This window comes from Sprattus sprattus (genome assembly GCF_963457725.1).
Source record: "Sprattus sprattus genome assembly, chromosome: 2".
Taxonomy (NCBI): Eukaryota; Metazoa; Chordata; class Actinopteri; order Clupeiformes; family Clupeidae; genus Sprattus; species Sprattus sprattus.
In genome coordinates this window covers 68,705,303-68,730,435 of record NC_137921.1, presented here as the reverse complement: position 1 = coordinate 68,730,435, position 25,133 = coordinate 68,705,303, and the positions used below count along the sequence as shown (strand labels likewise).

General features: G+C 45.9%; 2 protein-coding genes across 6 annotated transcripts in view; one reads left to right on the top strand and one right to left on the bottom strand.

The window, feature by feature from the left end:
- Nucleotides 1-16,121, top strand: part of LOC308360544 (MAP/microtubule affinity-regulating kinase 3-like) — a 32,469-nt gene extending 16,348 nt beyond the window's left edge. Inside the window, exons 9-15 of one of the 5 annotated variants that reach the window (XM_080832509.1) lie at nucleotides 499-716; nucleotides 1,359-1,459; nucleotides 3,246-3,455; nucleotides 6,629-6,928; nucleotides 9,311-9,337; nucleotides 12,214-12,258; nucleotides 13,475-16,121. In XM_080832509.1, the coding sequence (XP_080688635.1) occupies nucleotides 499-716; nucleotides 1,359-1,459; nucleotides 3,246-3,455; nucleotides 6,629-6,928; nucleotides 9,311-9,337; nucleotides 12,214-12,258; nucleotides 13,475-13,820 (1,247 nt within the window). In that variant the 3' untranslated portion in view covers nucleotides 13,821-16,121. The remainder of the gene's footprint in view (nucleotides 1-498; nucleotides 717-1,358; nucleotides 1,460-3,245; nucleotides 3,456-6,628; nucleotides 6,929-9,310; nucleotides 9,338-12,213; nucleotides 12,259-13,474) is intronic. The other 4 variants (XM_080832513.1, XM_080832510.1, XM_080832511.1 and 1 more) reach the window with 4 other exon arrangements.
- Nucleotides 16,122-18,031: 1,910 nt separating this feature from the next.
- Nucleotides 18,032-22,920, bottom strand: ckbb (creatine kinase, brain b). Its single transcript, XM_080860404.1, has 8 exons — nucleotides 22,846-22,920; nucleotides 21,833-22,037; nucleotides 20,971-21,125; nucleotides 20,561-20,693; nucleotides 20,158-20,329; nucleotides 19,384-19,507; nucleotides 18,968-19,157; nucleotides 18,032-18,542 (listed from the first exon to the last, which is right to left on the bottom strand). Exons 2-8 carry the CDS (start codon nucleotides 22,023-22,025, stop codon nucleotides 18,364-18,366), a joined length of 1,146 nt encoding a protein of 381 aa, XP_080716530.1. The 5' UTR covers nucleotides 22,026-22,037; nucleotides 22,846-22,920; the 3' UTR covers nucleotides 18,032-18,363.
- Nucleotides 22,921-25,133: the final 2,213 nt, after the last annotated feature.

Sequence of the window (25,133 nt, the reverse complement as noted above, 5' to 3'; positions counted from 1 at the left end):
AATACCTCACCTCAGAAAAGTGGTAAGCTGTATCCTGCATCCTGTTACTCGAGGTTTCTTCCTGTTCACAGGGAGGTTTCTTTTTCCTTCCTCCCTTGCCATTATGCTTTGGTTCAGCTTCAGTTTCAGTTTCAGTTTGTTTATTTGTTGAAGAGGGACAGTGTAGGCTAGTTTACATTGGCAGTCCCCCTGCCAGAGTGTTAATGGCTAAACAACTTAAAAAAGGCATTAATATATACTGTATATCAAACATAACATTGACAAAATAAAATAAAATCCCAATATATAAGTTCTACTGACCCACTAATGCTCACATTTTTGGTTATTTATTAACCATGTTTTAAGATAATTTAAAGCTGTTAAATGTTCAAGCCCTGGGTTTTATAAAGGGCCTGGAGACAATGGTATTGTTTTGGCACTAGATACATACAATGGAATTAAATAGTTGCTTTAAGTAAAGGAGTTTGAAATGTCGTCTCTCTGTCTCTCTGTCTCCAGCCGGCCCGGCCATCCCCTCGGCGGGCGGCCCCAAGCGCAGCCAGACCACGGCGGCCGACGGAGACCTGAAGGAGGAGGCGTCGTCAGGTGCACAGCCCCGCAAGTCCAGCTCCTCGGGCAGCCGAGGCGTGGCGCCCGCCAGCCCCCTCCTGGGCAACGCCAACAACCCCAACAAGGCCGACATTCCCGACCGCAAGAAGGGCACTGCCACCCCCGGCGTGAGTTTGCCACACCACACCGCCTTCGCCACATCAGATCCCATCGTTAGCCCTCAAATGCTAGCTGTCAATCCCCCGTTGAAGACCGTAAGAGGGGAGAAACACGACACTGATGGTTCACTGAAGTGTGAGACGTACACAGGCGCTAATCCTGCTAGCCTTAAGGCACTCTGAGATTCCTTTGAATGAAAAGTGCTTTAAAAATAAAATGAATTATTATTATTATTATTATTATTATTATTATTATTATTATTTATTATTATTATTAAGCATTAACGGCTGGTGTTTGGTGCTGGCTGAGGTTAGCCTGATGTTGCAGCATGTGTCAACTAGCTTAGAACCTGTGAGAGACCAGCAGATTGAGTAGCTCTGGCGTTTTTAAAAAAATTACATTTTAGTCTCAAAAGCCCGGGCCTATCCCAAGAGTCTTTGCAAGCTATAAGCAGGGTTTCAAGTAGACATTAGATGAAGTGCTGTCTGAAGAAGCCATTGGCTGACCATGTATGTGTTTTTTTTTTGTGCATTTCAACCCCACTGCCCTCAAACACACATGGACACTCACAATCACTTACACACACACACACACACACACACACACACACACACACACAAACACACACACACACACACACCTCTCTTCAGAGCACGGCATCCAGCGGTATGACCAGGAGGAACACCTATGTGTGCAGCGAGCGGAACGCAACAGACAGGCACTCAGTCATCCAGAATGGCAAGGAGAACAGGTAGGTCTCACACACACACAAAACACACACACACACACACACACACACACACACTACAGGAGTGACCATGAGCCCAAGGCTGTCTGGGCACAGAGACTCACACATCTGGTCTCCCTGGCAGACTGGAGTTTGGAATGTTTCACGCCAGACAGCACCATAATCTAGGCCACCCGTTCATCTGCCAGTGAACATGGCTGCCTTTGGAGTCAAATACAAGCTCATCTATAGGTGGATTTCCTCAAGTCAAAAAGTCTCTTTTAGACTCTTCCCCTCAAACAAGCCAAAGCAAAACAAACTTAACCATGAGTGTGTGTATCAGATGGTTGCTTTGATCGATCTTTGCCCTTATAATCTGGACTACAGACTGTAGACCTCAGCATATTTTCCCAGTACTCTGAACATGCTAAACGTAGTCCCTCCCTTCCCAAATCACTAGCTTATCACAAGCCATCAAGAAACAAACAAAGGTGATTGGAAAAACACATGCCCTCTGGTAGCACCTAGTGGTGATAGTGGTGAACTGCAGCCCAGGGTGAGTTATTGTCAGTGAGTACCTTTTGTAGGCCAGAGCACAGCCAACCCAAAAGCTAGCATCCAGTGCAGTCCGGGCAGAAACCTTACACACACACACACACACACACACACACACACACACACACCGCCCCCCCCCAGACACACACTCCCTCCCTGGCTCACAAGCTTTAAACTTGGACCTGAGCTGTGGCTAGATCCTGAGGAACAGCGCAGTGTGTGTGTGTTCCACTCCAGAGGATCTCCCTGTTCCTTGTGCCTCGCTGATCTCTCCCACTGCCACTGAAGCCCACTGAACACAACAGCTGTGCCTGTGTGTGCCTACAACAAACAGCCAGCTTCTCTCACACACACTACTCTCTCTCTCTCTCTCTCTCTCTCTCTCTTTCTGTCTCTCTCTCTCTCTCTCTCTCTCTCTCTTTCTGTCTCGCTCTCTCTCTCTCTCTCTCTCTCTCTCTCTTTCTGTCTCGCTCTCTCTCTCTCTCTCTCTCTCTCTCTTTCTGTCTCTCTCTCTCTCTCTCTCTCTCTCTCTCTCTCTCTCTCTTTCTGTCTCGCTCTCTCTCTCTCTCTCTCTCTCTCTTTCTGTCTCGCTCTCTCTCTCTCTCTCTCTCTCTCTCTCTCTCTCTCTCTCTCTTTCTGTCTCGCTCTCTCTCTCTCTCTCTCTCTTTCTGTCTCGCTCTCTCTCTCTCTCTCTCTTTCTGTCTCGCTCTCTCTCTCTCTCTCTCTCTCTTTCTGTCTCGCTCTCTCTCTCTCTCTCTCTCTCTCTCCTGTCTCTGTCTCTCTCTCTCCCTCTTTCTTTCTCGCGTGTTCTTTCCTCTTCCAATCTATTCTTTCTTTATTTCTCTCGATTGCTGTTTCTCTCTCACTCACACCCTTTTTCCCCCTCTCTTTATTTATTTTTTTTGTATCTCTCTTTCCATCTCTGTCACTCAAGCTCTTTCTTTCTCCCTCTCTTTTTCACTTTTTCTTTCTTTCTTCTGTTATTTTCTTCTCTGCTGACTTTGCCGTTGTCTTTGTTTGACTTCCTTTTTTTTTATATATATATATATATATATATATATATATATTTTATATTATGTTTGTAAGTATATTCAGTTTCTTCCTTTGCATTTCCAAGTAAAAAAAATGGATACCCTCTCTTTCTCTTTGGCCCCCTCTCTCCCTCATCATCCACACACACACACACACACACACACACACACACACACACACACACAAACACACACACACACACATTCCCTCACCCCCCCCTCAGCCTGAGTGAAATGTCGGCCTGCGGTACGAGCGCGTCTGCCTACGCCTCGGCCGTGCTGGCCTGCGCCCCCAGTCGCCTGCGTCACCAGCGGGGGCTCTCCCTGTCGGCCTCGGGTCACTCCTGCCGCGCCTCCGCCCTGCCTCCTGCCGACGCCTCCTCGGCCTCCTCGGCCTCCGCTGCTGCCTCTGCCTCGGACTCCTTCAGGCCCAAGTAAGGGCCAGACTCCTCCACAGGAGAGGAGAGGGGCCACCACCAGCGTCTGTCTGTCTGCCATTCACACGACTCTCTCACTCCTCTGTCTTTTCCTCTCTCTGTCCATCTCTCTACTCCTCTGTCTTTTCCTCTCTCTTTTCCTCTCTCTGTCCATCTCTCTCCCTCTCTCTGTCCATCTCTCTGCTCCTCTGTCTTTTCCTCTCTCTCTGTCCACCTCTCTCTACTTCTCTGTCTTTTCCTCTCTCTCTGTCCATCTCTCTACTTCTCTGTCTTTTCCTCTCTCTGTCCATCTCTCTGCTCCTCTGTCTTTTCCTCTCTCTCTGTCCATCTCTCTGCTCCTCTGTCTTTTCCTCTCTCTGTCCATCTCTCTGCTCCTCTGTCTTTTCCTCTCTCTGTCATCTCTCCACTCCTCCCTCTCTCTCCCTCTCTCTGTCCATCTCTCTACTCCTCTGTCTTTTCCTCTCTCTGTCCATCTCTCTACTCCTCTGTCTTTTCCTCTCTCTGTCCATCTCTCTACTTCTCTGTCTTTTCCTCTCTCTGTCCATCTCTCTACTTCTCTGTCTTTTCCTCTCTCTGTCCATCTCTCTACTTCTCTGTCTTTTCCTCTCTCTGTCCATCTCTCTACTCCTCCCTCTCTCTCCCTCTCTCTGTCCATCTCTCTGCTCCTCTGTCTTTTCCTCTCTCTGTCCATCTCTCTACTTCTCTGTCTTTTCCTCTCTCTGTCCATCTCTCTACTCCTCTGTCTTTTCCTCTCTCTCTGTCCATCTCTCTACTCCCCTGTCTTTTCCTCTCTCTGTCCATCTCTCTACTCCTCTGTCTTTTCCTCTCTCTCTGTCCATCTCTCTGCTCCTCTGTCTTTTCCTCTCTCTCTGTCCATCTCTCTCTACTCCTCCCTCTCTCTCTCTCTGTCCATCTCTCTCTACTCCTCCCTCTCTCTCTCTCTCTCTCTCTCTCTCTCTCCCTCTCTCTCTCTCTAACCTCTGTGTGCCGTCCCCTCGTCGCTCTTCTCCGCCATCTCTAATATCTCTGACCTCTCCGACTGGATTCGCTCGTGACCTGTCTGCAGTCTTGACCCCCCCAACCCACCCTACCCCACCCCCACCCCCTGGGTCTACTCCACCTCCTCATCACCCCCTTAAGCCAATCAGTGGCGCTCTCTTGCAGCCAACCGAGGATGCCGCCTGTCTGTCTTAACCAATCAACTGCGTCCTCTGCACTTTTCCCCCTCTGACGGTCAACACTAACCTCTTACCGCCCCCAATGTCCAGTGTCCAGTGTCCAGTGTCCACTCCCACTAATGACCAGTAGCGTTGTGTGCCATTAACATAGACACATAGAGCCAGCCAGAGGTTTCATGAGTTCAGTAGACCAACTAAATATAAATATAACACATCTGTGTGCTTTGAACTGTTTGAGCGTGTGAGAATCTTGGGTCGTTTGAGGTAACGATGTGTCACAATTTGCACCTTGATGTGTTTTTTGAGTGGTTGTTTCTGTGTCTGGTGACAAACACTTACACATGTACATAAGTACACACACACACACACACACACACACACACACACACACACACACTCACTCACTCACACTCACACAGCGAGTGCAGCTGAGATCTGCTAGCTTAATAGAGAGCTGTATAGTGACAGTGAAACAGAGAGAGAGATGAAAGAAAGAAAGAGAGAGGGGAAGAGTAAGAGATAGAGAGAGAGAGAGAGAGAGAGAGAGAGGATGACAGGGGAATATACAGGTCAAGGACACTGCAGCCAGTGTACCTTTCTCTCTCCCGCGGCTGGTGATGAAGTACCTCATGAATACCAATAGCTCCACTGATGCCCTTAGAGGTGTGTGTGTGTGAGTGTGTCCGTGTCCGTGTGTGTCCGTGTCCGTGTGTGTGTCCGTGTGTGTGTGTCCGTGTCCGTGTGTGTGTGTGTGTCCGTGTCCGTGTCCGTGTGTGTGTGTCCGTGTCCGTGTGTGTGTGTGTGTGTCCGTGTCCGTGTGTGTGTGTGTGTCCTTCGGTAGTCGTTACACCAGGGATGTCTGACTGCGACACCAGGGCTGGCGTAGGGACAGTGGCCACCGTGTCTTAAGAGCGTAGCGGAGGTGTGTGTGTGTGTGTGTGTGTGTGTGTGTGTGTGTGTGTGTGTGTGTGTGTGTGTGTGGCCACCGTGTCTAAGAGCGCAGCGGAGGTCAAAGATGTCATCTCTCTCAGGGACAGTTCTTCCACACCCTTGAGACGCTCCCTCAGAGGGAGATTGATGTGGTGGGATGGGACTGTGTGTGTGTGTGTGTGTGTGTGTGTGTGTGTGTGTGGTGGGATGGGTCTGTGGAGGTGTGGTGAAATAACTAATGGTGGTGTTGACAGAACCTTTAGAGGCAGATGGGGGCTGGGACTGTATTAGCACCTGTCAACAAAAGCGATGAACTCATCGCAGACGTCTGGGCGAGTTGTTTACGTCGGTCAACCTCCAAACGTCAACAGACTACCCTCTGAAGATTTGTGTGTTTTGTCTCACAATATATTTATATATTTGTCTCAGACATATTGTACTTTTATTTCTATCAAGTCTGTTTTGCTTGCTGAAGTTACTATTAGGGTATGAGATAGATTGAGATTAGTAATCGTGACATTGAAGAGAACCACACACACACACACACAAAAACACACACACACCAACACCAACCAACACCAACACTCATCAACAAATCAATGTATCCAATGTAATCTTCCTCTTCCTCTTCCTCCTCCTCCTCCTATATATATTTGTCTCAGACATATTCTACTTGAACTTCAGTTGTTTTATTTCTATCAAATCTGTTTTGCTTGCTGAACTTACTATTAGGGTATGAGATAGATTGAGATTAGTAATCGTGACATTGAAGAGAACTACACACACACACACACACACACACACACACACACACACACACATAAACACACACATAAACACACACACATAAACACACACACATAAACACACACACACACACACACACATACACACACACACACATACACATACACATACACATACACATACACACACACCAACACCAACCAACACCATCAACAAATCAATGTATCCAATGTAATCATCCCCCTCTTCCTCCTCCTCCTCCTCCTCTCTCCTCCTCCTCCTCCTCCTCTTCCTCCTCCTCCTCCTCCTCCTCAGTACGTCGGGCGCGGTGCCAGGCCAGAGGAGCCACGCGGGCAGCGGCGGGGGCGGCGCCTCCACGCACAGCGTGAGCAGCGGCAGCGGTGCCACGCCTCCGGACCGGCTGCGCTTCCCGCGGGGCACGGCCAGCCGCAGCACCTTCCACGGCGGGCAGCTGCGAGAGCGCCGCACCGCCACCTACAACGGGCCGCCCGCCTCGCCCACGCTCTCGCACGACGCCACCACCCCGCTCTCGCAGGCACGCAGCCGAGGCTCCAGCAACCTCTTCACCAAGATCACCTCCAAGCTCACGCGCAGGTGAGACCCTAACCCCTTCACACACACACACACACACACACACACACACACACACCAGCATAGTCATAACACTGGATAACACGTATGCATGTGTGGATTTATACACACACACATATATAATATATATATATATATACACACAGTTTGTGTATAATATACAGTACTGTGAAAAGGCTTTAGGTACATTTGAAACAATGCTGTGAAGTGAAAATGAAGAAGTGCCTTCAACTTTTCACATTACTGTATATACATATACACACATGCACATGTGTAAACACACACACATACACACACACTGACACATGCATGCACACACTTAATCTCACAAATACATAGACTTAGACACTCTTACATATATACACACACACACACACACAATGACAGGCAGTTCACCCCGACACACATGGACGCCCGTCTCCTGTATGCTTGCAGGGTGATGCCCAGAGCTGCTTCCTGGCTAGGTCCGAAGTCAGAACTCATAGAAGCCCCCACCCTGGCCAGCTACCCCTCCACACTCTCGCAGTCACACACCAACATGCACCCGCACACACACACCTTCCCCTGTGACCCCCAGCAGCACTACCTCCTCCTGCCCATCCCCAACCACTCCTGGTCCTCCTGGTTCCCAGACTCCCTATTCTCAGAGCATGCCTCCCTCGAAGCGCCTCCCCCATATCGGACCCCCTCCCTGGGCCCTCTCCCCCCATATCGGACCCCCTCCCTCGGCCCTCTCCCCCCCTCGTAGATCCTAGAGGAACAGGGGTAGATACTAAAGGAACAGTGGGTAGGTCCTAGAGGAACAGGGGTAAATACTAAAGGAACAGTGGGTAGGTCCTAGAGGAACAGGGGTATATATTAAGAGGAACGTGAGTAAATCCTAGAGGAACGTGGGTAGATATTTAGAGGAACGTGGGTAAATCCTAGAGGAACGTAGGTAAATCCTAGAGGAACGTGGGTAGATCCTAGAGGAACGTGGGTAGATATTTAGAGGAACGTGGGTAAATCCTAGAGGAACGTAGGTAAATCCTAGAGGAATGTGGGTAGATCCTAGAGGAACGTAGGTAAATCCTAGAGGGGCAGGGGTAGATATTAAGAGGAACGTGGGTAGATCCTAGAGGAACAGCGATGGCTGTGGGGTAGAAATATACATATAATAAGCACCATTTGAACGGCTCTGAGAAGCTCGATCTGCTGCATCTGGGCCCTCTTGTTTAACCCCCCCCCTTGTAGCTCCTAGAGGAGCAGGGGTGTGGTGGCTGTGGGGTAGAAACATAATACAGCTATGAAAAGCTCGATCTGCTGCAGTGTCTGGGTAGAACTGCTACTGTGCTTTTAAATCTTCTGTCCAGAGCAAATCTGGAGTTAGTGTAGTCGCTCAATGAGCTGGGTAGTGCGGAGGATGTGGGAGATGATTGCTGCTTACTGCTTGCTTGGCCCCGATGCATAGACATTTCTCCCACAAAGGTCAAAGGTCAGGGATTAGCCTGGGTGTTTTGACACCACAGTCCTACCATTGGACCTCATGCAAAGACCTTTGTTTTAAAGCAGACACGGGACATCTTGTATGAGCAATTATAGACACGTGTCAGACATTACGAATGTTTGTTTAACATGCCGTCGTATAATTATGTAATGCCAACTGAAGATAAAAAAAAAAGTACAAGAAAGTTGAGACTAGGAAACGTTGCTATTGAGGTCCAATAAAGCATTTCTTACTTCTGTGATATTACTTGAGAGCTTTGAAAACATAATGGTTATGTTTTTGCTCTGCTCTTACCCCTAAAAATATATAGTGGCAGTTCCCTTTTAAAGCGTCATTTTATTAGCTTAATTAGCTTCTCATATTAACCCTGCTTTTTACAGTGAAGTGAAAGTGAAAGTGAAAGTCCTCTCTCTTTACAGGCTTAATCAGATTTGCTAATGCACTGTTTCGTCTTCTAATTTAGGTTGTAACATTATATAAAATGATCTAAACAGCATTAATCTCCATATGCTTTCGTAATGCAATCTATTTAGCACACTGCTTAGCCTGTCACGAGTTAATTTATCATGACAGTACACCATACACCCAGAGAAACGGCTACAGAAATAGTAACAGCACATCGTCGAGCTTCAGCCCTAAATATAAAATATCCAGATGCCAATCACCTAAGACTGGCTGTCGTGGCATCAAGCGATTTGTCATTTCCTAAATCCACTTCAAATCACATCAAAATTGACATTGCTGTCTTTAGACGAAAGCTGCACGTGGAGCGTCACCAACGTCACAGATGAGCCCAGACCAAATCCTGCTCAGCCTTTCTATTTAATCAATGTTTAATCGTCCATTTTTTAAATTAATGTATTTACATCCCTCTTCCTGTTTTTTTTTTTTTTTTTTAGAAACATGTCATTCAGGTTTACCAAAAGGTAGGATATTTGAGAACTCAATAACTTGTCTTTCGCGTGCTATTAACCGAAAGAGTTTTCTCTCTCATTCTTTCTTTTATTTTAAATTTTTTTGCGAGCATTTGCTAGTGTGAGAAGCAGCTGCATCGAAATGCCTGAGAAAACACAAACACCCACGCACACACACACACACCCACACATTCACACACACTCACTCACTCACTCACAGCCTTGTCTCTCACTCTCTCTCTATTGAGCCTTGATCTGAGTGTGATTGAGCATGCCTTAGTCCTCTGCCTTCTTCTCCTCCCAGTCATGACGAGCCGAGCCCCCGTCGGGCAGCCTCTCTCTTAATAGTTCACCCATGCATGCCTTCTCACAGGGCACACACCTGACCTCTGAACTCTGACCTTTTATCACATTTGTTATTTTGGCAATGAAAAAAAAAAAAAAAGACACACAACAACATTCACATTTTTCACCAAGTTTCTTTCACAGGTAAGTCTGTTGTGTGTTGTGTGGGCGTCTGAATCTAAGCGGGTCGATTAGCGACCAGGTTGATTAACTTCACAGTGTCTCTGCAAAGTTATCTTCATCTTTAAAGAGTATTAGGTCCCCCCCCCCCCCCCCCCCAGATGTCTTCTGTGTGTGTGTGTGTGTGAACTAGGGTTAACACACTCTTGTACGATTCAGGCCACCCTACTGGGCCCTTAATTTGGCCGGCGACAGATGTGGCGATTGAGAGGGGGTTCGTAACAAGATGGAGACCAGGTACCGAGGCTTTCGAAAACAACCCCCGCCCACTACCCCCAACGATACCCCCCTCCACCCCTTTCTATCCCTCGTATGAGCCAACCTCTGTTTGCCTCCCAAAGTCTGGAGCTCCTGCCACCTCCACTGGGAGTTTCTTCCCCAAAAATGACCCCCCCCCCCCCCCCCCCGCTCCAGTTTTTTTTCCCTCGCTCCAGGTATAACCACCTTCCTCCCAGCGCTGTGTTCCCAAAGGAGGCGATATGTGTGAGCGCCCCCTAGGGTCCCGGAGTTAGCCTTGGCTCAGGACTTCCATCAAGTACCTCCGTTTCTCAATGTCTTGCTGGCAGTTCAGGGCAGTTTGTGATCGGCTGTCCCCCCCTCATAGGACGTAGCGGTTCATGAAACAACCTCCCATCCTTTTGGGGGGAAGTCTGCCTGTCATTGCCATCTCTCTGCTGTCATTTCAGCCCCAGTTTACCCAGCTCCAGGGACAACCAGTGCTCAGCATCAATGGCCCCCCTATTCTGGAGCTGTAACTTGCCTTCAGAGCAGTCTCACTAATGAGACACCCCTCTTCTTAGACCAGAGCTCCTTTCTCTTCATGGCTAACATGATCTGTTTTAACACTCATTTAATAATAACTCCTTCCTGATTGAGAGTAACACAACTAAAGCTTGTTTTTCATATGTAAACTTTCTTAAGTGCTCTGGCAGAGCTATTTTTAGATATGGAAATAACATAACAAAAGATAGTTGCAGGTATAAGCCCTTTTTTTTCTAGTCAGTTTTTCATAGTCCAAGTGGAACGTGCCGTCCAAGCAGTGACCAGTGACCAGCGACCAGCGGTCCTCCACTGGTCTGGGACTTCTGGTCAGCCCAAAGCCCCCAGGCCTCTGCATGCCATCTGTCCAGCTGTCCATCTGTCCGAGCCTTTACCACCTCTCTCCACGCTCTCTCTCTCTCTCTCTCTCCACGCGCTCTCTCTCTCTCTCTCTCTCTCCACGCGCTCTCTCTCTCTCTCTCTCTCGCTCTCTCTCTCTCCATGCTCTCTCTCTCTCTCTCTCCATGCTCTCTCTCCACGCTCTCTCTCTCTCTCCATGCTATCTCTCCACGCTCTCTCTCTCTCTCTCTCTCTCTCTCGCTCATTCTCTCTCTCTCTCCACGCGCTCTCTCTCCACGCTCTCTCTCTCTCTCTCCATGCTCTCTCTCCATGCTCTCTCTCTCTCTCTCTGGACACGTCTTGCATGCCTCGGAGCAGTCCATCAGCTCTCCCTCTCACCCCATCCATCTTTCACTCTAGTCATTTCCCTGTTATGCTATGACTTACTCACTCTCTCTCTTTCTCTCTCACTTTTCTCACTCCATATTCATCTCTCCCTCTGACAACTGTTCTTCCAGGTTCCTTTCTCATGTGCCGGCTCTTTCTGTCTCTCTTTTTCTCTTTCTTTTTTTTTCTACATTTTTCTCTAATTCAGCACGAGTGTCTTCCATATTCTGTCATTTGTGTGAATCAGCATTCGATTGAATAACATGTCATGTGTCTGCTTTAATGTTTTACATCTGTTATTTGCTTGACCAAGTAATCTTATCTTCTTGTAAGTGTCCCATTGGAAAGGAGGTAGACACAGCACACTCACAGATAGTTTAGGTGTCTCCTTTACCCTTGGTGTAGTATTTGTTTCCACCCTATTAAGAGTCACTGGGAGCAGGAAGAAAGCTGACTCAGCATGTGGGCTTTTTAGACAGGAAGTTGAGTTGCTTGCTCACAGGAAGTCCACCGCAAGAAAGTCTGCCCTCCTGATGCTACTGTCAAACAAGGACTCAAGCCAGAACAAGTGCCTTCTGTTTTTTTTGGGGGGGGGGGGGGGGGGTTTCATCCCAGCAGCTACCTAGAAAGCAGCCTACGCTAAAAGAGAACAGAAACTAGCATGCTAACAAGTTGTTGTTGACTTTCCTTCCCCAAAATGACTAACATATTTTCATCCACTCTTCTTTTCCTTCAAAACACTGATTGGCTGTTTTGTTCGCTCTAGTCCATAGTTCACATCTGGTTGTTGTCATGGAAACGAACGCTCATTGTTTTGTTTTTTTCTCTCCCCTCTCTTTTTCTCCTCCGTCAACTCTCACTGCCGCTCGTCCATGAAGAGGGCCGGCAGAGTTTGAGAGGAATGGGAGATATGAGGGTTCAAGGTGAGACTTATTTTTTAAGGTGGGCGGGGGGGGGGGGGATGTCATTACTCTCTCACTCGCTCCACTTCCACCTCCATCAGAAGGGTAACAGAGGTCACCCTATTACCTCTCTCCACTGCACTAAAGAGCCGGACCCAGTCGACAGGAGAGCAGGGGTTCCGATCATCAGGCATTTTAAACTTCCATGCACAGTCTATGTTCATAGTCAGCCTGTTTTTACATCCCATAGCATAGGGATCCATTAGTTCCCAGATATGCATTGGGAAGTCAACAAGCACACACACAATAAAGTGTCTTCAAGGCCATGTTCCATTCCCATTATTCAAGGAAAAGGGCATCCAGAGAGAGTCCCTCTCTGGTATCCGTGCTCTGCTGCCACCTTGTGGAGAAACAGAGCAAATGGCTTAAGTTGACCCCGTAGCTGTGTGGACACATTAAGGCCCTTAACTACTCCTCCTTCCAAGTCCTTGTACATGCAGACCCTCTCGTCTATTCCTTAGATACTCTGCAGGGCCACTAAAAAGTGAAGTTAAGGTATGCAAGGGTTAAAGTGAGAGAAATGGAAAGGGGCCCGTATTCGCCGTGAAAGGAAATGTCTGAGTAGTTCTGTCCCAGGCAGGGAGGCTGTTGCACTGTGTAGCCCAGTGTGTGTGCCTGCATGCCCTAGAGAGAAGCCTCCTGCATGAGTGTCATGCTCCGGTGCTAATGCCATCTGAACGCCTCATGCATGGACGGGTTAGTCGCAGCACGGTGTTACCTCATGACACGCACGAGTTCTCCTGGTGAGGGTTCTCACGAACACTGCACTGACTGTTTCACTGACATAATGTCTCTCCTGTCTCAACGCAACAAATAACTCACCATAAACATTGTGTTCAGTATTCCTATAGATAGGTATACTGAACACAGTGTTTATGTATATTAATGTTATATATACTGTATATAAGCTGTATGCATTAATTGCATTAGTTATTTAAGTTATATACAGGAGAAGATATCAAATTCTTTGCGCAAAATTTTTCTATACTAACTCGTTAAGGTAAATGTATTTGGCAGATGCGTTTGTATATGTACAATACTATATTCAACATCCAAAAACTACAATTCCCACAGTTCAGCACAGTCACTTAGGACACACAACCCCTCTGCCCTCTCTAACGACCTCTTTTGCCTCTCTACCCCCCCCCCCCCCCCCCCCCTCCCTTCCCCTACACAGTCGCAACGTTTCCGGGGAGCCCAAAGAGGACGCAAAGGACAGCAAGCCGCGCTCGCTGCGCTTCACGTGGAGCATGAAGACCACCTCCTCCATGGAGCCGGCGGACATGATGCGCGAGATCCGCAAGGTGCTGGACGCCAACAACTGCGACTACGAGCAACGCGAGCGCTTCCTGCTCCTCTGCGTCCACGGCGACGGCCACGCCGAGAGCCTGGTCCAATGGGAGATGGAGGTGTGCAAGCTGCCCCGCCTCTCCCTCAACGGCGTGCGCTTCAAAAGGATATCGGGGACATCTATCGCCTTCAAGAACATCGCCTCCAAAATCGCCAACGAGTTAAAGCTGTAAAACTGGGACAACCCTAACTGAAAAGCGGAGGAGGGGAAAAAAGAAAACAAATAACAGTGACATACGTACAAAAACGACATTAAACGATACCAGAGAAAATGTGAAAAAAGCAACTAAAGGACTAAAGGCACACACACAAACAAGCTAGCATAATCAAGCTGAACATGGTTTATGAACAAACAACAAAAGTAGCAGATACTGAAAATAGCGCTCAAAAAAACACTTACAAAGTATGTACCAGAAAATAATGTATAGACTTATGCCTTAGGCAATAATTTCCCGCATCTTTCCATTGTTATTATTATTATTATTATTATTGTTATTATTATTAATTATTATTATTATTACTGATGCGGTCGTTGATTATTAAAAAGTGAGGAATTGAAATGCATTGTTTTTCTTTTTTTCTCTTTTTCTTTCTTTTTTTCTTTTTTTTATTGCGCACTACTGCTTTAGTTGGGCTATGTGGCCATAGTCATCCACCGGTCCACCCACGACCCCAGCAAAGAAAGTCACTTTACAGAAGAAAACAAAACAAAAACTAAAAAAAAGGGGATGAAAGCCAACGGCTCCATCCTTCCCTGTGCTGCCTCCTGGCGTCCCCTCGGCCCTCGACCCCCCCCCCCCCGCCCAGTGAAACTGGCACATAGTATGGCCAATGCCAACGCCACCCTCAGCTGACACGCCCCCCACCCAGTGAAACTGGCACATAGTATGGCCAACGCCAACGCCACCCTTAGCTGACACGCCCCCCACCCAGTGAAACTGGCACATAGTATGGCCAACGCCAACACCACCCTCAGCTGACACGCCCCCCACCCAGTGAAACTGGCACATAGTATGGCCAACGCCAACGCCACCCTCAGCTGATGCGCTGGTCTGGGGTAGAGGCCAGCAACTGCACTTGCACCATGTGAACATAAATCTATTTTATTTTTTTTTTCGTCTTTGTACGTTTGTTTGTTCATTCTGTTTTCTTTGTTCATGTCTCTGGGTGATGGTGGTGCTTTCTTACCGGAAGACCCCCGCTGCCCCTATATGTGTGCCTGCATGCACACCCACTCAAGCAGCCAGCCACCCTCTCACACACACACACACACACACACACACTTCATTAGCAACACTGCTGAACCCCTCCCCATCACCCCTGTCCTGACTGATGCAGCTGGTCGTCCCCTAGCAACAGCAGCAGCAGCAGCACTCCCAGGACCCCACTGAAGGTGTTCCAGAACCCCACTGATGGTGTTCCAGGACCCCACTGAAGGTGTTCCAGGACCCCACTGATGGTGTTCCAGAACCCCACTGAAGGTGTTCCAGGACCCCACTGAAGGTGTTCCAGTGAGCCAGTGAGTTCCACTGAAGGTGTTCCAGAACCCCACTGATGGTGTTTCAGTGAGCCAGTGAGTTCCACTGAAGGTGTTCCAGAACCCGGACCCCACTGAAGGTGTTCCAGTGAGCCAGTGAGTTCCACTGAAGGTGTTCCAGAACCCGGACCCCACTGAAGGTGTTCCAGTGTTCCAGTGAGTTCCACTGATGGGGTGCCAGAGGCAAGAGGCTGAATAGAGGAGGGCCCCCCAAAGCCACTCGAGGCTCCGCCGTGCACATAATGGGCCCCTGAAAGAGAGCGAGAATGAGCTCCAGTCCAGCGCTGTAGGCTGGAGGGCTTACACAAACACACACACACACAAACACACACACACACACATATGCACTCACGAACGTGCTCCCAAACACACAAATGCAGAAAAAATGGGGATGAGCTTTTTACTGTGTCTCATTACCTTGAGTCTATATTGAGTTTGTTAAATAATATAATTATTAGAGAGAGAGAGAGAGAGAGAGAGAGAGAGAGAGAGAGAGAGAGAGAGAGCGAAAGAGAGAGTGAGTGGGTGGTTGGGAGTATTTTCCTTCCTTATGTATTTTTTTGTCTGTTGTCATGGATCTTACGAGAATGCCCTCTGCTAGCTCTTGATAATAGGGTCAGTAGAGGTGGTGTCATTTTGGTCAAGAGATTAAAGGTCAAGAGTTCAAGTTGCCACACACTCAGCCACCAGTATTCACTCCAAACCTCTTCGTATTCTAGCACTGTCATTACGTTTTTTTGTTTATATTACGGATTATTTAGTGTTGTCTTATTATTGGTTGGAATGTAAATAATGTGCATTAGTTTGGCGACAACAGCATCATGATGTACCATTTTTTTTGTTTGTTTTTTGTTTTGTTCTTTTTTTTTTTTTTTTTTTTTTATCTGGCTAATAGCCAGAAACAAAAATAATGTAACTCATCACAGGTTAAGGTTAATCAGTGTCTCCATTAAAACACTCTAAAAGCAGTCTCTGCATGGGTCTGGCCTCACTGTCGCCTGGATGTGGAAGTGTGTCCCTCATCATCATCATAAGAAGCTCATTTGTGTACTGTGACAAAAGGCTACATGGATAAGCAGGCTACGCCTGTAAGGATCTGCCCAGATGTAAAGTAAGCTATAAGAAGACCATTTTGTAAAATATATTTCTCCCCTCAGCATTTTGCCATGAGTGGCTAAAACCTTAACAGTGCAGTCAGGGGCTTATTGTTGTGGGGAACAAATGGAATGCTTCTAGACCAATAACACTGACAGATCTGAAGGGTAATAGCTGACAGTTGTTCCTGTATCCTTGTATGTGTTTTGATACCTTGAGTAGTTTTTTTTTAATTAATTTGTTGAGAATTTAGAAGGACCTGACCAATGCATATGCAGGGAAAGGGCCGAGACAGAGAAACAAAGTGTGTGAAAAGTTTCACCCTGGTTGGCAGTCCAGAGGCATATTTAGTTTTTGAGAACAGAAACTTCTTTCAGCACTTTTGTATTTCCATAGTATTACCCTTGCACTTCACAAGCTGCATGTTGAACTACAATTTAGTACAAAGAGTGTTGACAGTATGCAAAGTATCAGTATCTCTACGACTGAGTATTATTCTTCAAACACATGCACACACAGAGGCTCAATCTCTGTAGAAGTTAGATGTTTGTGGAAATGTCTGTGATTTCCAGGTGTCATAAATAAGAAGGCTACACCAGCTAGGATCTGCCCAGATAAGATATAAGAACATTTTGTGAAATATATTCCTCCCCTCAGCGTATGCCATCTGTGGCGTAATTAAGCAACAACCTCCAGTTTTCACCACAAGATGGCGTCATAAGGCAAGCTACTGTAGGTCTCTATCAAAGTAATCAGAATATCACTATTCTTCAATAAGTTGTTGCAGATCAGGTGCATTGCAATTTTCACTGCTTGAGTTAAAATATTCTACAAAGGGACCTGTATACATAAACTAGACATCTCATGAGGTCCCCACACCTCAAAAAAACTTTCAATTTGTCTGAGTGGTCAAGCCAAATTGCAGGTAAACAGCTGAATTGCTAGTTACAAATTGTATTGTGTAGCCTTCCAAAATACCTGAACCATGTCGTTTCCATTACACCAATAGTTATCAAATCTATTCAGATGCGTCTAATGGAAGCCATTAACTCTTAAATTATCTGGGTCATTCATTCAGAATGTATTCCGCCCTTCTGAAGAACTTATGAAACCAGTCTTATTTTGCTTACTTTCCATTTTCTTGGCAAGTTGATATTTGGGTCACCATGAAGACAGTTTCAAGCATAGAATACACAAAAAGGTGGATTTACAGCTGAGGTTAGTCATGTTCAAGCCTTGTGAGGGGCCAAGACAAAGGGATAGAGTTGTACCCAGCTAGCTGGTGATACGTGTTAGGAAGTGCACTGCAACATGGCAAGTTGATAATGGAGAACTTACAAGTCTACAGTAGTACCTCCGTTAAGTTGACAAATGTGGAGATCCAATTTAACATAGCCATTTGGAGCCACTATGGAGCCCAGATATAGCAATTTGTACACACACACACACGTATTATTCCTATACACATCCAATCAAGTATTATTCCTATACACATCCAATCAAGTATTATTCCTAGTGTGGCCCGCAATCACTTCAGCTCAGTTCCCCCCTTGCCTTACCAATTACATAATATCACACTACAACTAAATACTGACGCCTATAGGCAGCCCTGTTGAAGCAGGAAGGTGTTACTGGATAAGGCATGTGGACTTTGAACTACAACAAAGTGGTGTTAGCTTGTTAGCACACATATGCTTTTCACAGCTGTGAGAGCGCTTGCGATGATTCACAATAAGCAGTAGACGCAAACAATTCCATGGGCCAGAGATGTTTTATTTCAGGTGTTAAAATCCATCTTCAACACTGCAAGATGTCTGAGATACAAAATCCTTCATCATCACTGATGGAAGACTCAGCTAACTTTAGTGCCACTAACTCAACACGGGCAAAGTGTATTCCTCGATGTAGTTAAGATTATTGGTTTTCGGAGGACGGGGAAAAACACTGGTGGGGTGGGTTGGGTGGACAGGGTCGAAGTTGAGGGGTGGGGTGAGGGGTAAGGGGGGGGGGGGGCAGGTCTGTGGTGACGGATGAGGGTTTGGACGGAAACGCGCGCGCACACACACACACACACAGGAGAGCGTCTACTTCTGTTCGGGCATGAGGTCGTCGAGCGACCCCCCAGCCTCCAGACGCTTCTCCATCTCGATGAGCAGCTTGACTCCGTCGACCACCATCTGCACCGCCTCCACCTCTGAGAAGCCCAGACGATCGGCGTTGGAGATGTCGAACACTCCACCCACTGCGGCGGTGTCTACTCCACCTGGAGGAAGGAATGAAAATGGTGGTCAATTTAAAAAAAAAAAAAAATAGAAAAAAAGGTGTGCTCAGCAAGACAAAAATAAGATCTGCAAATTATTTTAAGGGTTTTATATTTCTTTTATCGTGATTTTAGTAAGCCTATCAGAACACCAGGTTCTGATACGATGTTGATCATTTTGTATTTCTTTTACTCCATGTATTGCTCCTGCTGCTTGCTTTTATGTTCGCAAGCACTTTGAATTGCAACTCTTGTACGAAATGTGCTATATAAATAAAGTCTTACTTACTAATTTCAGTAAAAGAAAGAACATTGACAGTGCAAGGAAGCACACGTGCATTGCAGCCCACTTGTAACAAAGAGACCTTCTGGTTTTAGTCTAAAATAGAATGGATGACCCGGGTGAAGTGGGCCCTTGAAGCTCTTACCTGTGCCGCGTTTCTGGAGCCTGAGCCTCTTGAGGATCTCTCCGAACTTCTCGTTTTTGCTGACGTTGGGCAGCTTGACGTGGACGCCGCCTCGGAGCCCCGTGCCCAGGTTGGAGGGACAGGTGAGCACGTAGCCCAGGTGCTCGTTCCACATGAACTCGTGGCCTTTGTCCTTGAATAAGGTCTCAATCTGCAAAACACAAACACAGGGTCAGACTACGGTATACATTTCAATCTTCAATTATAACACATTTTGTACAAATGTTTAGCACTTTTATTTTGGCATCGTAACCTCCCACATTTTAAGGCTACGTCAGTTTTAGGTCTTTAGTAAGAGACTACAAAAGCAAGGAGTACCATTTTTGGAGCCACCATATATATATATACACGAGCAGGGCCAAATCTGAGGGCCATACCTTTGTGAGGCCTTCGCAGAAGCGAGTAAAGACCTCCTTCATGTTGCCTCCCTTCTGCATGGAGATGACGCGCAAGTGGTCCTCCTCGTTCACCCAGACCAGGAAGGTCTTGGTGTCGTTGTGCCTGAAAACAAGCAGATGGGAGTCCAGCTTTAGGACTACAAATCAGAGCACAGGGCAAGCACTTGGGACCAGGCTTCATAGTTTAGCAAGATTGAGTTTCACTAACTATGCATCCAAGACTTTCTAGCCAGAACAAGATTAAAGCTCATCTAATTAAGTACAAGATGTGCCTAAGGGGTTGATCCATTTTTAACACAACACAAAATAACCCTTTTGTTGCAGTCATTAAAATGCTGTATTCCTTTAAAAGGCTGCCATTCAAAACGTACAGTGTTCATAATAATGAACTCTGTTAACCCCTGATATGTCATTGGAAACACTTCAATGTTTCCTTTACATTATTCAGAGTTGTTCAACATAATTTGATAAATCCAAGCTGCAAAAAGCCCATGTAAGAGACAAACAATGCCATCGATTGCCACACATTACAGCGGTAGCACCAACGCTGGGGTGGGCAGGAGACGCTCCACAAGTGCCCTGCATCCCCTCTGCATCCCCTCTGCATCCCCCCTGCATCCCCCCTGCATCCCCCCTCCATCCCCCCATCCCCCTCCATCCCCCTCCATCCCCCTCCATCCCCTCTGCATCCCTCTGCATCCCTCTCCATCCCCCCTCCATCCCTTCTCCATCCCTCCCTGAGGATGGACTCACCAGATTCCCCTGCCGTCGGGCCAGTCACGGCCCATTCCGGAGGCCAACAGCAGCGGGGACACGGGCTTGTCGAACAGGAAGTGATCGTCGATCAGCTGCTGCTGTTCCTCGTCCGTCATGTTCTTAAGAGCGTAGTACTTTCCGTTCAAGTCTCCGTCCAGGGAGCTCAAGCCTACGGGGAGAAATAATTCATGACTTAATATTATTATTAAAGTTTCTATTAGTAATATTATTGAAGTTTCTATTAGTACAGAAGTACAATATTAAAGTTTCTATTAGTACAGAAGTACATTATTACATTAGTAAAGTTTCTATTAGTAATATTATAATATTATTAAAGTTTCTATTAGTACAGAAAACCAAAAGATAAATATTTAAGCTGGAGATGACTTGGCTCTCTTACTCTCGATGGACAGGTTCTCGATGCCGCGCCTCTCCCCGCGACTGCAGTGGGGGGGCAGGCAGAACCCACGGATGCTCCTGCCAGTTCGGACTCTGGAGCTCAGGACGTAGTTGGGGTCCAGATCGTCACCACCCTGGAGGCAGTCACAAAGACTCCATTACTCAACAGCCAATTCATGGGTCCCAAAGACGTTACTTCCGTGACGCCTGCCGCCATCTTTGTGACCGCCTCAACCAGTATTCCCATTGTATTATACGGTTTTTGTACCCAATAGTAGCTAGTTAGTCATATATAATAATATATAGTAATCAAATAATAATAACTGCAGGGGCATCCATAAACACATTACTTTTTGCAAACAAATGGTATTATTTATTGTCTGAAGTGTTGACCTGGTTATAGAGCCTCACCTGAAGGTTGTCTGGGTTCAGGTCGGTCTTGTGTTTGTCTGAGGGCTTGTATCCTCCGTGACGGTCCTCGATGATTGGGTCGAGCAGATCCTTGAAGACCTCGTACGTTTCCTCATCGCCAGCAACACAACCTACAGTCATGATGAATGGATGACCTAAGAATGGAAAGACAAGAAATTAAAAACTGCCACAAAAATACAATATACACGTTAACTAATAGCAAGTTAAATACACATTTTTTTGTCAATTTTAATTATAAAATATATTCTTAATATAAGGATTCTATAGTTAACCAGGAGCAAACGGCCATCTACGCGATGAACCCGGTGGCCTTGGCACACCGTAATACATCAGTCAAAGGCAGCCAAGGCAAGGCCCCTCCTTTGCTCAGTGGCGAGTCACCTGAGTCACTTAGGCACATTTAAATTTAAGCCAGACATGTGTCGATGCCAATTAAGCCAGGTTATTCACTCGTGGAGTAAACCATGTTACATGCCACCAGACTGCCGGTAGGAATCCTTCAGCCGATACCATGACTGTTCGGGCGCTTGCTTGGTTGTATGACTACGGCACACAAAATAAAACTAGTAGGTTTAAAATCTGATTGAACACAAGGCTTGTAGAAAAATCCGTATGATAAACTAGCAAAGTTTGTACGTGTCTATATCAACATTGCTTGAGAACATATAGAACAGTGCAGTGGGCTACCACCCTTGGACGGTAAAAGCATGAATGGGGAGGATTTTTTTATTTATTTTTTTAGCAAGGACGCGATCATGGGCCGTCTTTATAAGGGCTCTCGGGTGGACAGCCAAGGTCGTTGGCAAACCGAGAACCGTGGGAGGGGGGGGTGGGACTTTACCTGGGTTATCAACCCCAGTTTGAATGACATCATCCAGAGTAAATCCACTGGGGGTTTGTTTGTCCCGGAGGCTTGCGTACAGCTCCGGAGTCAGCACCTTCGCCATGTGGTTGTTGTGCTGGCTAAGGTCGGGGTACTCCTGCTCCGCGGAGTAGTTCATCTTCAGCTGGTTGTGAGTGTTACCGAAAGGCATGATTGTTCTCACCTGGGTAGCAAAGAGACGGTAATTAACTTCTTGAAACGTCAGACATCCCTTGGTACCAAAACGGATCGACCCATTTAGCCGCATTAATGATGACGTAACAGTATTAAAAAGGTCGACATTTTTTGTAATGAAATCGCGAGATTGCATTCCATACTCTACTCGGCAGATCACATCGAATTTGCTGTGATAAAAGTGCACATACAAAACCAGAAACATTCGGTTAAACCCATTTTCATAAAATCACAGCTTGCATGGAATATATCCATCTTTGTGCAAACATGGAGGAATTCTCTAGATTCACATTCTTCTAAAATATTTAGCAAACACTTGCGCCAAATATGTGCACTAAGGCAGAAAAGGTTGTGCCTGACTAAGAATGCGTACTGCGCAGCACCTTCAGTTAACGTCACCGAGCACCAAGCGTTAAGAAGACACCGCAAGGTCGTTGACAGCACGTAAGGACATAGTGATAACTGCATCTTTTGACAAAGCCCGATTTTCGGAGTCAATTAAAGTAATAACCAACTAAGGAGGAAACGATCATAAAAATGCTTTATGGCATACCAGTTGTCGACATATTCTGTTCAAAAAGGTGACAAATATGCGTACAAAGAAGAGACCGTTTCCAAAAGCAATACCCTTTATTAAGGTATGCCTTTGTTCTACCCATTATCCCGGTTTCTGACAGAAAGATGACACTGTCAATTGCTCAAACACATACAAAAAAAAAAAAAAAACATCAGAAACATGACGCATAATCCTACAACCATGCCTTAACGGTTTTTTGCATTTGACAAATGTACCCTACCTTATTTCGATTTTCTTTGGGAAAGACAAAAAAAATCCTTTCTCAAGACCACAAACGAACACACCAACACTGACAATGGTGTCCAGCAATAAGCGGCTTTCCTTCGGTTTTATACACCAAGAGAGACCATTTTTGATTGGGTGCTATTTGAGTCCATTCATTCTATTGGAGAGGGCATGCACGCAATCACACAGCGCTGAGCAATTGCTTCCAAGGATCACATGACATTTTTTTTCCTTGAGAGCTCTTATCGTAGTGATTGACAATCGTCGCAAAACGAATATGGAAGAATTCGACTTCACAATATCGCTACCAACAAATCAAATGAAGGGTATTTTTTTTATCAATCTGGATATACACGAAGACGTGAGCATAATGTAATAACAAACAGTTGCTTGACACGCTGATAAGTGGGTTGTCTTTATGTGTTATTTGGAAACAAGGACAAGCGTGGTAAGGATGAAAATATTTAGATCTATGATCTTTTGGCCTGCCCCTTAAATCACGGTCCAGTGTTAATGCGTCCTTTCAACCATGTTGTGTTTTAATATTCCTCCTAAACATTTTACTCTTTTTGTTTGACAGCTTCCACACCATCCCAAATTGTTACCAAGACACCCACAGACAAATATTTAGATCATTAGCGAAACACGAGAAGACGATTTGCATTTGTGATTGTGATGACCACGGTGACATGGGGTTGCCATGCCAATGTCCAGAACATTTTATTCTAGCATTGGCCCATACTCTAGATAAAGTTATTCTACATTGTCATAACTGATAAATTGACATGCGTGCTGTGTCCTTGCCCAGCTTGTTGTGATGCATGTGTCAGACACTTTATACAGATACAGAGAACAAAGAGAGCAATGTGACTACTTTTTGTACTATCCTCTGATTTTTAACACTTTGGAGGTAAATCAAGACCCTACTGTCTTTGATATGTGCAGTAATGTTATGGTATGGCATGGCATGTTATGTGGTGTAGTGTTGTAGCCTGGCATGTTATGTGGTGTAGTGTTGTAGCCTGGCATGTTGTGTGGTGTAGTGTTGTGGTGTAGCCTGGCATGTGGCAGGTGTTTATTTTGTGGTGTACAGGTGTTTGTTTTGTGGTGTAAAGGTGTGTGTTTGGTGGTGTACAGGTGTGTGTTTGGTCGTGAACAGGTGTGTGTTTGGTGGTGTACAGGTTTGTGTTTGGTGGTGTACAGGTGTTTAAGAGGCACTGACTGAGGCAGTCTCCTCAGAAATGAATGGTTCAAAGGGCAGGTATTTCTTTCTACTGTCACATAGAAAGAAAGCAACCAGAAATATATAAATGGAGAAATGGGGAATTTGTTTGGCCGTTTGATTGCATAACCCGATCCTGCACCTCTGTAGTCACCAAGGCTGCTCTGCCCCTTTTTCAAAAGTGCTTTCAAGTCAACACAATATCCTATGTGCTATGTGGACTCCCAGTGTTTTTTGGGTAGGTGTGAAGTGGCAAGCAAGCCTGACATAAATCATTATGAGTTTGTTCCAGTCCTCTGAAGTGTGAGCCTTTGCGTCACAGTAGGGATGCAACTTCTGTCCGACCTTTCAAACATCTACAGGAAATAGCAGTGTCTTGTGCCCTGTGGTTCCAATTTAGAAAAAAACTAAGTTAAGACAATGTATGACTTCCTCCATCCTTTTAAATGGCCATGTTAGCGGTGTCCTTCTCTACAATGAGGCTGTACCCATTTTCAGAGCTGTTTTGCCCTGAGCTACCCATTTGTTGTTGTTGAAAAGTTGCTTTCATTTAGCATATTTAAAAACAACAGGAGTTGCACCAAAGTGCCTCCTAGTCTGCATATATAACATTTAAAACATAAAATATATAGGATGTACCAAAACAATAAACTAATATGTATGCAAGTAAAAAGAAAATGGTGAAGATACATAGAAATAAACATAAACTAACTAAATCAAATTTATAAAAATAATCGATAAGAGAAAAGTTCAAATAGAATCACAAAACCATAAATATGGGGAACCACAGATAATAACTTCTATTATTATATGGCAAGACAGTTAGAGCGTTCTGATTGGCTAATGAGAAGTCATGCGTATTGCCCTCCTCACCGGTAAATGAGGATCCGTATTGCCCTATGACGACATTTTCAAAATGAGTGAAAGCGATCAGTCTGAGTTTAATTGACGAAAATGAAAACATCAACAGCCATGAGGAAATCCAGAAAAAGCGAAGATGTGTTATTGAAAGTGATGATAAAGACTAGAAACTATAGTTTGGATCACTTGTGTTGTTACTT

Bases quoted from the DNA above. Each gene is read 5' to 3' on its own strand.
- ckbb (XM_080860404.1), bottom strand. From the start codon at position 22,025: ATGCCTTTCGGTAACACTCACAACCAGCTGAAGATGAACTACTCCGCG. The intron at 20,694-20,970 runs GTGAGGCTCTAT...GACTGCCTCCAG, and splicing joins TGAACCCAGACAACCTTCAG to GGTGGTGACGATCTGGACCC. The intron at 19,508-20,157 runs GTGAGTCCATCC...GCTTGTTTTCAG, and splicing joins CCCGACGGCAGGGGAATCTG to GCACAACGACACCAAGACCT.